Source organism: Callorhinus ursinus, unplaced genomic scaffold (genome assembly GCF_003265705.2).
Source record: "Callorhinus ursinus isolate GAN/ISIS: 27379988/994484 unplaced genomic scaffold, GSC_fseal_2.0 scaffold1, whole genome shotgun sequence".
NCBI lineage: Eukaryota > Metazoa > Chordata > Mammalia > Carnivora > Otariidae > Callorhinus > Callorhinus ursinus.
This window is the reverse complement of record NW_027397063.1, coordinates 142,084,845-142,101,302: the sequence shown is the minus strand read 5'-3', so window position 1 is coordinate 142,101,302 and position 16,458 is coordinate 142,084,845. Positions and strand designations below refer to the sequence as shown.

At 46.8% G+C, this 16,458-nt stretch overlaps 1 protein-coding gene across 6 annotated transcripts in view; it reads left to right on the top strand.

The window, feature by feature from the left end:
• ITGA9 (integrin subunit alpha 9) overlaps positions 1–16,458 on the top strand; it is a 339,913-nt gene that overhangs the window by 32,016 nt on the left and 291,439 nt on the right. For all 6 annotated transcript variants that reach the window (XM_073902077.1, XM_025884438.2, XM_073902092.1 and 3 more), the window contains exons 5-6: positions 7,853–7,920; positions 16,290–16,419. In XM_073902077.1, coding sequence (XP_073758178.1) covers positions 7,853–7,920; positions 16,290–16,419 — 198 coding nt within the window. The remainder of the gene's footprint in view (positions 1–7,852; positions 7,921–16,289; positions 16,420–16,458) is intronic.

Here is a 16,458-nt window from a genome sequence, read left to right as displayed (position 1 = left end):
AAGCCAGAGCTTGGCAGGAGTGGGGCTCTAAACAAGTCGTCTTTTGTTTTTTAAGATTTATTTATTTTAGAGAGTGCACATGTGAGCGGGCCGGGGGAGCAGTAGAGGGAGAGAATCTTCAAGCAGACTCCCCGCTGAGCATGGAACCCCACTGGGGGCTCGATCTCACAACCCATGAGATCACGACCTGAGCCGAAACCAAGAGTTGGCCGCTCAACCCACTGAGCCACCCAGGCGCCCCCAAGTCATCTTTTTTATTGTGACAAAAAGCCTCACTAATCTGGAATAACTGGGGAGGCTTTTCTTTAGCTCTGCTACATTAACAAAAAGTGTTCCAGGTGAAACACTGATCAAGAAGCACAATTAGAGGACCATTGTATGTTAGACCCTGGCTTTTCAGGGTCTAACATACAATTTCAGAATCTGGCTTTACTGCTCCCTTGTTCCAATGATTGAACCCATGGCTCCCACTTTGTCTGGGTGACTTTGGATAAACCATTTGAGCCTCAGTGCTCTCATCTGTAAAATGGGGAGATTAACCTACTGAAGAGGTATTTGCTCAGTGTGAACACTTGATAAGTATGAATTTTTCAGTTAAGTATCCTTAAGACTTCAGAGAAGGTTTCTAGCAAATCCTGCTTTAATGAATAGATAATGGAGGCTAGAAAGTTGGGTATTACAAAAATGATTTTAAGACTCCATAAAAAAAAAGACTCCATGAAAAATAATTTCTTAAATATCTTTAAAGATCCTATTTGCACAATTTATTTGCCAGTAAGCTCTCCTCTCCCCTTTTTGTAGATGATCTAAAGTTTAATTCATGCCATGTTTAAATGTTCTCAAGTTGGGAATTGTTGGGGTCTGAATTTATCCAATTTTACCGTGCTTTAAAATTGTCCCATTGATTCCACAGATTTCTGTGCCACTTTTTTTTTTTTTTTTAATCTGGGGGTGACTGGCCTTTTATTCCCAGTTGCTTTTGGCATCTCTCAAGACAGTGCTCATTTCTAGAGAAGGAAATAGATCACCCATTCACATGTGAAGTTTTCTTTCCCTGTCTGGTGTTGAATGCTGTGGCTCCACAGGGGATAAAAATCAGTCAAGAGCCATTTATAAATGAAAAGGACTTGAGGTTTTGTCTTATTTTGTTGTGTTTTTGTTTTGTTTTGGAGAGAACCATAAAAAGCTAAGTTGATCCATTTAAAAGTTCAAGAACAAGCCCCGTAAATTTTTTATTAAATAAAGAACTCTACATTTACATAGGATTTTATGGTTTCTAAAGAGCTTTCATAAAAATTATCTCATTTAAGTAAATACAGCAAATTTAGAAACAGATGTAGTTCTGTATTATAGCCAGTTAAGGCGGAGACGGACCCTGAGGTGGAGAGAGAGGGAGGGAGGGTACCTGGAGGGAAAAACCAGGGCCAGAGGAGGTGACCAGGTCTCTGTCAGTGGCTCTTGGGGCTCAGGGAACCCCACTGAGCTTTCAGTTTGGTGCCAAGAATTTTTACCATGGGCACAGATATATTCTATACTTCCAACGTGTTTCCATACATTGTGTGGAATTATTGACTGCTTAAGCTATATTGTCTAATATTTTCCTTACAGATGTCTAAATTTTATGAATCTCCTATTCTAAAATTGCTGATCTGTATGATGGGTGTCTTGGGTATTTTTCTTCTCAGAGAAACTAACAGATTCAGATTTACCTACTGGCTGCCAGGGATCATGTTAGGGTACTTAACATATATGATCATACTGAGTAATGACCTCATTTTGGGGGTAAGGATTCTTATCCCCATTGTACAGATGAGAAAACAGTCTTGGGGAGGCTGATGAAGGTCACAGGCTCATTAAGTAGGGAAAGGATTGTTGGCATTGAAATTCAATAGCAGGTTTCTTTATACCACCTGTTCTGTTGGGAGGCTGGTTTTCTTTGGGGTTACTGGGATGCTGTGGCCCCTCACTGAGCAAAATCTATTTGATAATTTTAGTATGATTTTTTAGGGCACTCTACTGGAGACTTCTCGAGCTATGTTGCAATTTTACAGTTGTAGACACAAAATATAGAGTCCCAGCGGGTGCAGGGGGGCAGGTGGGGCCCCTCAGCCTGATAACATTTTACTGGGAGGCCCCTCTGCTCTATGTCCTAGATCTTTCCTTACTGTAAGCATTTGGTTTTCACACCTGAACAGTGGTTTGACTGTCCATGTTTCAGTGGTAGTTATTCCATGAGTCTGTTTAGTTTTGGTCATCATGTGAATTTTCCTCAGCTCTGAGCTGGGACTCTCACTGAGATGTGACTGTCCCATGTTCAGGGTCACTTTTTTGGAGGGGTGAAAGATAACATGCAACGTCTTGGGCATTTTGGGCTGCTGTAACAGATATACCACAGACAGAGCAACTTAAACAACAAACATTTATTTCTGACTGTTCTGGAGTCTGGGAAGTCCAAGATCAAGGCCCTGGCCTATTCAGTGTCTAGTGAGAGCCCTCTTTTGTGTCCTCATGTGGTGGAGAGCAGAGAGCAGCAAGCTCTCTGAGGCCTCACAAAAGGGCACTAATTCCATTTATGGGGGCTCTACCCTGGTGGCCTCATCTAATGCTAATCACCTCCCAAGGGAGTATGGTTTCAATATACGGATTTTGGGGGGACACCTATGTTTAGTCTATAACACACAGTAAGTTGAAGTTGCTTCTTCTAAAGTAGGGAGTTGGCAAAGTTGGTACTAGATTTTGGGTGGAAGGAACTATTTAAAGATTACAAAACATTAAAAATTTTTAAAGATTTTTGTAAAAAATACATAACACAAAATTTACCATTTCAGCCATTTTTAAGTGTGCCATACATATGTTCACTATGGTACAGCAACCACCATATCCATCTCTAGAACTTTTCCATCGTCCCAAAATGAAGCTCTGTCCTCATGAGTTCTCTCCTTCCCCCCATCCTGCCCCCGCCCCCCCAGCCCTGACAACTGCCATTCTACTTTGTCTCAATGAGTTTGACTTCTTCAGAGACCTCGTGTAAGTGGAATTATGCAGTATTTGTTCTTTTGTGACAGGCTTATTTCACTTAGCATGATGTCCTCAAGGTTCTTCCATATCATAGCATATGTTAGAATTTCCTTCCTTAAGACTTAATATTCCGCTGAATGAATGTATATACTACATTTTGTGTATCCATTCATCCATTGATGGAAAACACTTTTTTTCAAGGACGAGAATGTTCTCACGGTGAATGTGCTCCATGAAGCAAGATGGTGTGGCGGAAACAGATTGGCAGTCAGGAACCCCACCCTTTAATCCTGCCTCAGGCTTATTTGCTGTTTGGCTGTAGACTACTTGCTTTCTCTGAGTAATAGTGACTTCATCTGTAAAAGAAATGGATGGGATTCGAATTATATAGACGTGCTGTAAAGATCTCTTCCCCTCTTAAAGCTTCTCTTACATAATTGTAAGTTGCTAGCTTTATGCAGTTTGCCTTTAATGCCCACCATTGCTTAATTGTCCATTATTTTGATAGAATGTTTTCCCTTCCTCTCTAACCTAGCTATTTAGGTCATTTACCTTATTTTTTTTTTCTTCCCATTTAGACTGTGGTCCCTCACAACTGTGGGCAGTTTTGTCTTTTTAGTTTTATGTTGAAATGCCCTGGTTACTAGTAGAGCTCTGTCTGCCCAAGTTCACTGTCCTCTAAATTGTTTAATGACCAATTATTTGGTATTCATTCAGAAATTGAGCCAAAACTCAGGAATAATTTGAGACTAGAAAGCTGTTTTTTTTCTCTAGTTCATGGCTAAGTTCAGGAGCTATGGAAAAAAACAATTTTAAAATTGATGCATTAAAAAGACTATCTTTGAAAGAGGTTGGTAGGAATAATATCTTACACTGTCTGTAGATCTTGATCTTTCCATGGGTTGGTTTTATCCCGCCAGCATTTCAGGAGGAGTGCAGGAAGTGACCCCACCCAGTTTAATCCTTGAATGAATTAAAATTCATTGGTGTAAGTTCCATGTTTTGAGTTGTGGGTTGCGAACATGTGGAAACGAGTCTCTTTTCCTCTCTGAATTGCCTTCTGTTTAGACAGGGTTTAGTAAAACCAGCAGCTAAACCAAGGAAAATACTACCATTTTTAGAGTGGAGGAACCATACGACTTAATGAATTGTGTGTGATGCAGGCCAAGTAACTCAGACCCACCCACGGCAGGGAGACAGCTTTCCAACCTGTTCCTGTGTCCTCTAGGTGATTTTCAGGTCCCCTTGTTCAACCACATCTTTTGCTTCCGAGATTCAGTTCCCCTGGATTTAGCAGTGTCAGGTTGGTTGCAGGAGGACAGTGGGCTGCTGTCATGCCAACCCTGATTCCCTTTTGCTGCTTCAAGGTGGAGAAATGTTTTGTTCCCTGGCAGTGAGGGAGGGAACCAGCTTGTTGTAGCTCTCTGCCTGGCCACATCCTTGGGGCAAGTGGCGACTGGGTGGACGTGCCCAGGAGCCGCCCGCAGCAGGGCCCCCAGCCTGTGTGTGTGCAGGAAAAGTGCTTCTGGAACACCGGAGACTGGAGGAGGTCCCACCCCATCCTTCCAGCCTGCACTGCCTGGACTTCTCAATGGAGGGAGGGATTGTGACCTGGGGGATTTCTTGAGGACCCTGGGATGGGGCAGCCTCCTGTTTCCATACCTACCTCCCTTCTCAGGAAGGAGGAATTCTTCTTGGGTATTCTATCTTGTTCCTCCTGAGGCCCCAAAGGAGACGGCATTGCCCAAGGTAGAATTAGCCAGTCTAGGTTTGGAAAGCCCAGACACATCAATCCTCTGGGTTCCTGCCCCACTCCAATCATGACTACAACTATCCTTAGGCCTCCGGGGTTAGTGGTGGCTCTGGGTGGAGAACTCAGGATTCCCGGTACCCAGGACACAACTCCTTTCCAAGCCAGGCTGGGGGTGGAGGTCAGGGACCCTGACTGATTGGAAGACAGAAGGCAGGGCTGGCAGAGCAGGGGGCACAAAAGTCCCAAGTAAGCAGGTTGGAGAGTTCGGGTCTTAGTAGCTGGAGGAATGTACTTGCTTCTCTCACATTTCCACCTGGGCCTTGAGTCTGTGCACAGAGAAACCTGTGTGTACACCTCCCCTTAGTACACTAGCACTAGCACATACCAGTAACTGGCATAAGGCTGGTGTTGGGGACAGTGAGGTTGATGAGTTCATCTTGGTGTTGAATAAACCGTAAACTGTGATGAACAAACACATTTTGTGATGGGGAGAGGGTATCATTTACATTTCCCTGCAAGATCACCCAGACAGAGAAGCTGAAGAGGAGTTCTGGAAGACCGTGGATGGCTCAGAATAGGAAAGTGTTTAATCCAGTCACACCAGTTGAGCCTTTCTAGACTAGAGTTGCCACAGCTGCCTCGCCTCCCCCCAAAGTAGGTGTGATGGGATAGGGTAGGGGCAGAAGCATTAGGACTGGAGCCTGTTTCCAAGTTGAAGTGGTTAATCAAGAGTTACAGAAGTTTCTGGGAGGTCAGAGTTCTGGGTACTAGTCAGGAGCCTCACGTGGTTTGATTCCTTGTTCTAGAGCACTCCAAGAAGGCAGGTGTAGACCCTGGGGTCTCAGAAAGTCAAAGCCAGTGGGATGGTGCCTGTTTTCTGTGTGTCCCTGGCCCTCAGACCCCTGATGAGGCAGTCCCAGCTTGGGGACTCTGGGGCTGGCCTCTTAACGGTACGTTGATGCTGGCTGAGGCTGGGATGCTGGTAGTAGGGCTTGGCCTTGCAGGACTTTCTCCTGGGGCCAGGAGTGGGGTACTCCTAGCTCCCAGTATGGCTGTGGCCCCTTTAGAAGCCCTGGGTCCTGCTTCTGGCATAGAGCTGGCCAGCACAGTTTGGGGATGAGGTGGTGAAAGACAAGTTTTCATATTTCATACTATTTTTGGAGTTCCCGTTACAAAGGAGACCATGAGACTGTTTTCTTTAATACATGAAAGATTCCTACGTAATTCTCATTCATGTCATAAATTTATGAGGCTGAACTGGTGTGTCCTGCACTGTAGCTTCGTTCAGCTGGTGGGGTCTGACTTTTCCTTGTTTTATTTGCTGGAGAGTTAGAGTTGGATATTTAACCCCTCAAGTCAGTGGGGGTGGATATGCTTTTTGCCAGAACTTGCAGATTTAATATAACTGTTCGGGTTGGGACGTTTTGATTCTTCTTGCCATTATGCTATTTGATGTAGGATTTATTATTAATTTTTATTATTTCTTGCCGTCAGACAGTTTGATGCATGATCTCTTTATGACTTTGCACAAGCCCCCCTCCCAGCCTGGGTGCAAAACTTTGCAGAGAATAGGCGAGTCCCATCGTCTGTGGGTTGCTTTCTGGCAGGCCTGTGAGTTCTCCTTGGAATAACAGGACAGGGAGGGAGGAACTGATTTAGCCCCCACAAGGAAGAGGAGTAACTCAATTGACATTCCATTGTAATTTAGCAGTCGGTTAATGGCCACTTACTGGAAAATGTTACCAGGCTCTGCGGCGAGTGTTGTTAGAAACCGAATTACTCTGTATATTTCCCCAGGGCCCTTTTCCCCCTTCTCCTCTCTAGCAGGAAGTGGCACTGTGTTGCAATCACAGCTGCATTGTTCCTTCATATTATTTATTTTGTTTCAAAATTAAGTATATTCCCTTTAATGGTACCCGAGACTTGCCCAGAGCCCAGGGGTGATATGGGGGATCACTGGGTTATTTTGTAGGGTAGCCCAGGCCTACAAGTGCCCAGGGACAGCCATGAGCCCTTGTCTGCCAGTGTAATTAATTTGAGTCATCTGAGCTGAACATCTCTCTTATCTCTCTGTCTTTACCCATGTCATGATTTCAACTGGCTGGTCACTTCCTGGGTTTTGTGTAATCACTCACTCTGTAGAATCTTTGATGAGCCACAGAGGTGAATTAATGTGAATCTTGACTTTTGCCATTTAGTAGCTATGTGACCTTGGGCAATTCACCTAACCTCTCTGAGCCTTGGGAGTTATACTACTCACAGATGGCAATATGGGCTGCCAGGGATGAGAGATCAACGGAATGGCATGAGTGGATGTAGCTAACAGGGCCTGGAACATGCTAAACCCTCTTGCTTCCAACTTAAAAATACAACAGCAGCACAGAAAGCCCCTTTGTCGGGTCAGGGTGTTGGGAACTGTGAGGGAATGGTAGAGGAAAAGCACTTAACCATTTTTGTTTCTGTTGACCTGGAGAGAGCTTCCCCTTTGACGGAAGATGGAGATGTCCGCGGGTAGCATCAGCAGTATACCATCAGGGAGAGAGTAACCGTAGTCGAGTGCTAGAGCAGGTCTAGCGGGTTTGTTCCTGTAGCCCCAGGCTCTGTTGGCTGGTATCTGGTTGGATGGCAGAAATCATCTTGCCTCCAGCTCTGTGGAGTGTCATGTTGGGAGGCTTGGTCATCTTCCAGGGGACTCCACACAGGGATGGCCACATCATGCCGTTTCCGGGTTATGTTTTCAGCTCCTTTTCCTACTGAGGCTCTCCATCCTTTCTGAAGTAAATGAAATAATCGTCACCAGCCTCCCACTTAATTACTAGGACTGTTGCTTCTCTCCCCACACGCGTGGAGGAAGTCTGCTGGGGTGCTTGGCAGCCTCACAGCCCGATGGCACCAGAGCCTGGAGTTTTGAGGTCTGATGGATTCCAGAGACTTTCCTTCCGCGCCCCAGTCTGGAAGGCGTCCCTGGGCCCAGCCCGCAGCAGTGCACGGGGAAGTGGCCAGCACACTCGACGGCTCCTCCACACGACTAGCACACACTGACGAGGCTGTGGTTTGCTTCTTTCCTTCCCTCCCCTCTAGAGTATAAGAAGAAGTACGGAGAGGAACACGGCTCCTGCCAGGCTGGGATAGCAGGCTTCTTCACTGAGGTGGGTGTCGGCTCTTGGGCATTTCTGCTCTCTTACTGGTGTTCGTTTCCTGGCGGATTGTGGTCTCGGTAGTTCCTTGAGATGGAGTTGCCAATGCCCCCACATACTTGAGCTGTGAGTGAGTAGATTCTGGTCCCTGGATGTGACCTCCTGGAAAAGTGATTGACACAGGTGGGGACTCCTGCTGGCCAGAGACTACTGGGGGGGGGGGGGGGGTGGGCTCACTGGGAGGAGACACCTATTTGGACAATTTCTCTAAGGAGTCCTCTGGACCCTGAGCTCCATGGAAGGAACCGATTCAAAGGGGTGCGGGTGAGATGGTGCTCAGTCAAGTTTGTGTCTCATTGCTGGCAGTGAGGAGGATATATTAAGCATCACCTCCTATCGTTCTTCCCTCCATGGAGAGATTTTATGATTTTATACATAACTCAGCCAGCCTCGTTCCCAAATTCCAAAGGACCGTAGACTTGAATACTTCTCTACCTATGCAGTCGTACCATGATCTTTGGCCAGACGGTGCAACTTTAAGGACTGTTCTTAAGTGATTCTTGCCTACTGTGAGTTCACCCTTCACATCAACTCCTCATTTCTCAAACATCTTTTGATTGCCGTGTACAAAGCTCCATGCCAGGTCCTATAAGTGGCTCAGGCCCAAACAAAAAATACTTTTTATTTCTAATTCATCTATAATCCTATTCTTTTAACCTCCTAAGCATATCCCAAATGTGATAGCTTTAATTTCCCACCACCATCACCCTTCTGGAAAAGCCATTATCATCACCTGGAGATATGCTGGTCTTGAACTGGTCTACCTGCATCTGTTCTTTTTTTTTTTTTTTTTTTTTGGTAGTAAAATACACATAACATGAAATTGACCATTTTGACCATTTGGAAGCAAACAATCCAGTGGTATTTAGTACATTGACAGTGTTGTGCAACCATGGCCTCTCTAGCTTGAGAACATTTCCATCACCTCAGTCGGCCTCTGTTCTCCACCCCTGCCTCTGTGCTTTCTGCACAGTAGCCTGAGGAATCTTTCAAAATCAAACCCTGTCATTCTGTCTCTGTGGCTTCCCATCAAGCCTACAGGCTTGGCTTTCTGACACCCCAGGAGAGTAAAGAGCAGCAGGAGGGGACACCCACCAGTGTGCAGAGCTTTCTGATCTGGAGCAGAACTGCCCACCTTAATTTCTGCAGTTGCGATTTAGATTCAGAAAATAGTCAGCAATGCAGCATCTCATTCAGAAAGCAACATGGAAAGGGTCGAAAAGTCCGAAAAGGTGTCTTTCACTCTCAGACCAACAAACATGACATGCTTCCTCACCGACCCCACAGTCTGCACTCTCTAATTCTTACCATACTCCTTCGCTGTCACTTTGGTGGGATTCTTATGACCATCTATACAGAGTTCCGTGGGAGGCCCAGTGGATGGTGCCACCCATCGTCCTTGCTGCCTAGGCCCACATGGGCAAGATTCCTCTCTTATTTCCTCTCCTGCATCCAAGCCATCAGGGAGTCCCACTTCCTGTGCTCCCAGAACCTATCCCAGAGGCCTCCATTTCTCTCTGCCTGCACTGTTGCCCATAAGCCTAGGGCACCATTGTCTTACCCAGAGTGCCACTGCAGGACCCTCCCAATTACCCAATCCCACCCTGCCTCGCCACAGCCTCTTCCCACACGGAAGCCACAGCTACCTCCTCGAAATGAGAAAAATACTGTGGCACTCCTTTGCTCGGAAACTTCTGGATCCTCATCACACTTACAATAAGATCCAGACTCTTCCACTTGGCCACCTGGGGCTTCCTACCTTTCCTGCTGCCCCTGTTACCTGCCCTCCTAGGCTCACCTCCTCCGGCCTCAGAGACTTGGGACTGCTGCTGCAACATACCAGACTCCCTGGCAGCATGGGGCTGGAGGTCCCCACACATGGCATTTTTGTGCACAAATACATATTTCTGCAGAAGAGAAATGTAGCAGAGGAATTGCTGGGGCCAAAGCTATCCAACATTTGAATTTGGGTACATTCTGGCAAATTGTACTCTGGAAGTGTTTGCCAACCGACAGCCTCCCAGTTGTGTGTCATTGTCCCTACAGCCTCTCACCAGTACCAGTTCTTGTCATTATAAAAAGATACCTCATTTTGCTATGATGTCCCTTTATCTGATTATTCGTGTAGTTTAGTATTCTTCAAATATTGGCCATTTGTCTTTTTCTAGAAATTGCTTGTTTATGTTCTTGGCCCATTATTCTCTTGTTTTTTCTTATTTTTGATTAACTGATTTTTAGGAACTTGCAAGATAGTTTCAACACTAATCTTTTATCTCTTATATGTGTTGTAAATTTTTTTTATCAGTCTGAGTTGGCTTCTGGTGTCTTTATTGTACTGCTATCCCACAGTCGTATTTGTCAAATCCATCAATCATTTTCTCTCTGGATTCTAGACTTCTCAGAAAGATCATCCCTCTCCTAAGAATACGAAATATCAACCTATAATTTCTTCTAGAATTTTTACAGTTTTTTTTTTAAGATTTCTCTCTTCAATACATCTTGGATTTCTTTTTGCAAACATATGGTAGAAACAAACTGCATTGTTTTCCTAAATGTGTAGTTGATTGTTCTCATATTGGCCTGCTAACCAGGTTTTCTTATCTCCATTGATTTGAAATACCATCCTGCCATATGCCGAGCTCACGCTCTCCTTCCGTCTCTGTGCACATTGAGATTATATAACCTCTGTGGCTGTTGTTTCTCTGGTAAGGTCTAGCAGAGTCTGACTCTGCCCAAGAGGCAACAGGGCACCGCTGTAAGTCCACAAACAGGTGACAGACACCATGGATGGCAGTGCTGGGAGAGAGAGACCTTGCGGGCTGGTGTGCCCAGGACTTTAAAAGTGGGAGCGCCAGGAGGGAGGCCAGGTGGGAGGCTATGATGTGGTCCAGCTACAAAACAACAGGAATAAAAAATGACCAGGGGAATTGGAGAACATTAAGGCAGTATCAGTGGACTGGGTGGCCAGAGAACTGTAGGCTAGATGAAGTAGGTTCTAAGGCAGGGTTCTGGAGAACAGTGGTGCCCCAGTGGGAAGAAGCCTGTCTAGAGAAGAATCACTGGGGAAGGTCAACGAATGGGCCTGCTTTCAACACATGCAGTGTGAGGTGATGGATGGGACACTTGTAGGTGTTTTTAGAAGATACTTGGACACAGGGACCAGAACTCAACCTGAGTTGGAAGCTCTGATTTGGTCATTGCTAGTACCTCTCTGAGGGGACTGGTGTGCTCAGCATGGAGCTGGGGGCTGGGCGGGGGGCACCTCCTTTCGACAGTGGGAAGAGAAAAAGTAGACTCATTGCAGAAATGAGAACTCATCAGAGATGTTGATGAAGAACTGTGGGACAGAAGGAGTTCCCAGGGAGAGGGTGTCATTATGGTCTCACCAGGCAGAAAGTCAGGGAAGACAGGGCATTGGGGCTGGGTAGAAGGAGGGCCTGGTGGGAGGAGCAAAAAGGGCAGGGGTGGAGGGGAGCCCAGGGGCCTGCGTAAGCTCCAGGTAAGCAAGAACAAGAGGACCTATTGAAACTCCAGGCTCTGGGAACTGTGGGCAAACTGCAGTGGGGCCGTGGTACATGCATGGGGGTTCATGGGGCCAGTGAGTGGGAGGCTCAGTCCTCTGACCCGGCCACTGTCTCCTGGCTGCCCTGAGCTTTGGCCTCCCTAAACAGGAGGTCTTTGAACTCACTGCCTCTCTTGTTTCTGGAACTTCAGCTGTTGGAGGCTGAGCAGGAAATGTGGTTGAAGGGGTCAGGCAGCACTTTTCCCCTCCACTGCCCTCCTGCTGACCCCGTTACTTGGGCTGGCTTTCGCTGTGGACTGGGCTGTCCCTGCACAGGGCAGGCGGTTACCCCTCAAGCTGGATGTGCTTCTGTGGCCTTCCAGATGCAGCCATGTGACCCCCAAGTACTCCGGCCCGAGGTGCCTGCTTGACCTGAGGGTCTGTGACCCAGGGGTTACCAAAGCTGTTTGAGCTACGGATGCCATGTGAGTTTTAGCCTGTTACTGAGGATAAAGGAGAGCTTCCTGGGAACCTTATTTATTTTTGTAGCCTAGGGTGACAGAGACAGATACTTGTGAGTAGCAAGAGAAGACATGGACCAACCCGCCAGCATTGGAGCACTGCCATGGGAGCCTGGAGACACCTGGGTAGAAGTCTGGGGTGCAGACTTCTGCTGTAGATCCTGAGTGCCCCTCTGCCCCCCTCCCCCACTCGCGCCAGCTTGCAGTGGTGTACAGAGAAAAGTCCGTGGCTTCTTAGGCACACCCACATGCCCCTATGCCTCTGGAGGTTCTGCTAATAAATGCACCTTGGGAAAAGGCCCACACTATTTTTGGAAGGGATTCCACATGGGAGTTAGGTGGTGTGGACTTTGGCTTGCAGAGAAGCTTGCGTTTCTGTGTGCCGTTTGCATTGGCTTTTCCTGGGTGGTGGGGAGCTAAGCAATGACACCCTTTTCCTGGCACTGGTGAACAGTGACAAAAGGGCACAGGCATCATCTCTACTGGATGGGAAAACCAAATACAGGGAGTTCCAGGAAGATGGTGTTTTCCTGCCCCTCCCCTGTCCCAGCCCCAGCCCCGCCCCAGCCCCAGCCCCAGCCCCAGCCCCAGCCCCAACCCCAGCCCCGCCCCAGCCCCAGCCCCAGCCCCAGCCCCAGCCCCAGCCCCGCAGGTCTCAGGCTTGGCCTCAGGTTCTCTAGTTTGAACCGAGGGAGAAGGAGGCATGAGCATGAAGAGGAGAGGAAAGACAGACAAGAGCTTTGGTTTAAAGGTTTTTGAGGAGAGAGATTACCTTGTCCTAACCTCTTTGTGGTGTTTGAGAGAGCGGGTGTGGGGATATGTTAGACATGAAGCTCTCAATTTTTATGCTGGATTGATTTAAATCATCAGAAAACTATGTGTCTACCACCTGGTGTCCCAGAGAGACTTATGGGTCTGTGGTAATGCTCAGGGCTTTGGTTTATGAAGAGCTGCAGGCGGAGAAAGCTCTCTATATTCTGTGTACTACAGATATCGAGGCCAATGGTCGTTATGTTCTTCCATGCCCTGTGTGTTTGGATACCCAATTCCAAATCCCTTTCTGAGCTCAAGGCCAAGGAAAAAGTTTCTCTCTTCTGATGAACTGATCGTTTGTCTAATGTTCCTTCTAGAACTTGCACAGCCCCTTACACAGAACAGATGAGTATAGGGGCAGGAGTGAATGAATGCACTCACCACCTATTTTTTCAGTGATGAACTCTGAGTGCAGGAAGTGATATGTTTTTATAAAACAGTGAGATGCCTCAGAATGTCCAACTTATCAACAGCTCCCTTGGAGGTGTGGCTAGGACCTCAGAGCCCGAATGCAATGTCCCTCCACAGTCTTTCCTTGTCTCCACCTTCCTGAATCACCAGCAACACGCCATGCAGGCAGGATCTGGTGGCTTGTCTTCTGTCTGTGCTCACACCCTCCTGCTTAAGTTTCTTTCCCAAATGGACCACAGCACATGCGTCGTTCAAAGCATTGCTCTGTTGCCACCATGGTTGCACACGCGCTCTCCTGCCCATGAGCTCTTTCTTTTCTTTCTCTTTAGATGGCTCTGGCTTGTTCAGACATTTGCTCTCTGGGAATTCAGTGTGACTTTACGAATTGTCATCAGAAACTCAGGATCCCTGTAGTAAGATGTAGCCTTCAGGGACTTGTTAGAAAGCAGCGGCTTCTGACAGTGGTGAGGCCAGCTCTGCAGAGAGGGGTCTGCCTGGATGGATGTTTCTGAAATAGAACTTGAAGGGCCAAGGGAGGGGTGGGTGTGTTTTGGCACTGAGAGGCCTTGATGACATTGCAGCGTCTAGTGTCCACTGTCTGTATGGTCTGCACCTGTGGGGTTTTTGTGCAGCTGAGGGGTTTCCCCTGAAATTGTCTTTATTTGAACCCTTTTGGATAGAATTTTTTTCTAAAATATTTTGTATGTTTCCGTGTTGCCTTCCCCTGGGAATGTCATACAAAGGGACTTTATTGATCTGTGTATCTAGTATAAGCTTTCATACATGATAGTAGGTGCTTAATATTATTGAATGAAAAATTAATGATTTTGTTAGGAAAATAATTTTTATTGTTTCTTACTGCAGTGTAGAAACTTTGATAGATAATCAAAAGAGGGATTCCCTGCTGGGGAATGAAGGAATGAAAGCCTCAGCCAGTGTCATCCAGTGGATGCAAGGAGGCAATGGGTACCTCTCCTCGGAACAGTTTCCACACAGTGTGTGCTCCATTTTGCATGAGTTGTGCGTTTTCTGAGGTGACCTCCTTGTCAGTGTTTAATCATTGTTCTAGAATTTTGAAAAAACACTGGGCGCCTGGGTGGCTCAGTCGTTAAGTGTCTGCCTTCGGCTCAGGTCATGATCCTGGAGTTCTGGGATCGAGTCCTGCATCGGGCTCCCTGCTCAGTGGGGAGTCTGCTTCTCCCTCTGCCCCTCCTTGTGCTCTCTCTCTCTCAAATAAATAAAATCTTTAAAAAAATAAAAAACAGGATTTTGAAAAGCACAAAATAAATTTTAGGAATGAGAGAGAGAGACAGAGACACAGAGAGAGAGTGACAGAAGAAGGGGGGAGGGAAGGGATCCCTGTAATCCTGTCACCCAGTGGGAAAAAACCATAAATGTTTGGGGCTTCTTCTGGTCTCTGTTTCATCTGTCTGTACACATTTTTTTTTCCATTTATAAAATGTGATCATTGTCTGCATGTTATTTGGCCTGTCCTCCTTAACTCAGCACTTTGTGGCCCTGTCTCAGGGCTGTTACATCTACAGCGTTTTTACTGCTGCAGGATGCTGTTGAATGGGCATACCGTGATTTAGGATGCCCGCTGCTAGATGTGTAGATTATTTCTAACTTTCTTCCTTTTCTTTTCTTTTAAGATTTTACCTATTTACTTGAAAAAGAGAGAGAGAAAGCATGAGCAGGGGTGAGGGGCAGAAGGGGAAGCAGGTTTCCCACTGAGCCAGGAGCCCCACGTGGGGCTCGATCCCAGGACACTGGATCATGACCTGAGCTGAAGGCAGCCGCTTAATGACTGAGCCACCCAGGCGCGTTAGATCATTTCCAACTTTCTTTAGCATAGTGACGAGGCCTATTCTTGTGGGTGAAGGCATGTAGTTATCTGTGCTGACTTCCTTAGGTAGGTGCATCATTTGGAAGCACTTGGGATTCTCATCAGTATTGCTCATTAGATGGTTTTGTAGCACAAACCTGATCTTGGCCCCATTGAGGGCACAGGGCCATTTGTCCCTAATGCAAATGCTGGAGACCACCATGTCTTTGTGTTTCTGGGTCTTTTTTTTTTTTTTTAAGATTTATTTATTTATTTTAGGGGGAGAGAGAGAGAGAGAGAGAGAGAGCGAGCATGCACACACGAGTGGGGAGAGGGGCAGAGGGAGAGAATCTCAAGCAGACTTCCCACTGAGCATGGATCCCAAGGGCTCAGTGCGGGGGCTAGATCCCATGACCCATGAGATCATGACCTGAGCCAAAACCAAGAGTTGGACGCTTAGCTGACTGAGCCACCCAGGTGCCCCTCTTGGGTCTGTTTTTAATAGCAGTGCTGTCTCTTACTGTCAGGAATCTCTGTCCTTCCCTTGGTGCACCTCTCTGCTCTCTTGATTTTGTTACGATTTTGCAATGGGCCAGTGTCCCCAAAAGCAACTTTCATCCTGCCCACAAGGCTCTCAATAAGCAGGAGACATTTAGATTAAGCTCAGACAACTTTTACCTTTGTTTCTAAATTCCTTTTGCATCCAGATTCTATTATCTGAGAAGAGCGTCCTGAGCGAGGACTGGTGGTGGTGGGGGATTTCCTTGGTGTGTTAGTGCATGGTTTTTTGCAAAGATGCTTCTGGTCATTGTTTTCTCCTTGCTCTGTATAGGGCAGGTGGGGTTGGGGGCCAGGCTGGGTGAGGGAGTGGTGTCTTTTCATGAGCGCTGTTTCCTGGAATTCTGCGATTTAGGACAATGTGCAATATTTGTCATATCCTCATTTGATCCCGTTGTGAAGGTGAGGAAGTACGCAAGAGCTTATCCGTGGGTAGCATAGGGACCCGGTATGTTCCTCATTCTGTCACCTTGCTCGGTTATCTTTGTCTTTATTCCTGATGACCCTGCATGTATGATGGATTCCATAGTGCCAAGGAATCTGGTGTTTTGTTTTTGTTGCTCAGCTGAAGAAAGTCCTTGGTGTGAGGTATCTTTGAGTTGTTGGCTGTGGCTGTGTTTCTCATTGTACCACCTGCTCCCCTCCTCGGCTTCCTTCTCTGTTTACTTACCTTTGGGTTTCTCTTTGGTAGGAGCTGGTGGTGATGGGCGCCCCAGGGTCATTTTATTGGGCCGGGACGGTCAAAGTGCTGAACCTTACGGACAACACCTATTTCAAACTGAACGATGAAGCAATCATGAACAGACGGTACACTTACCTGGGTGAGTAGCTCAGGGACATGACAGGTAAGAAGGGGAAAT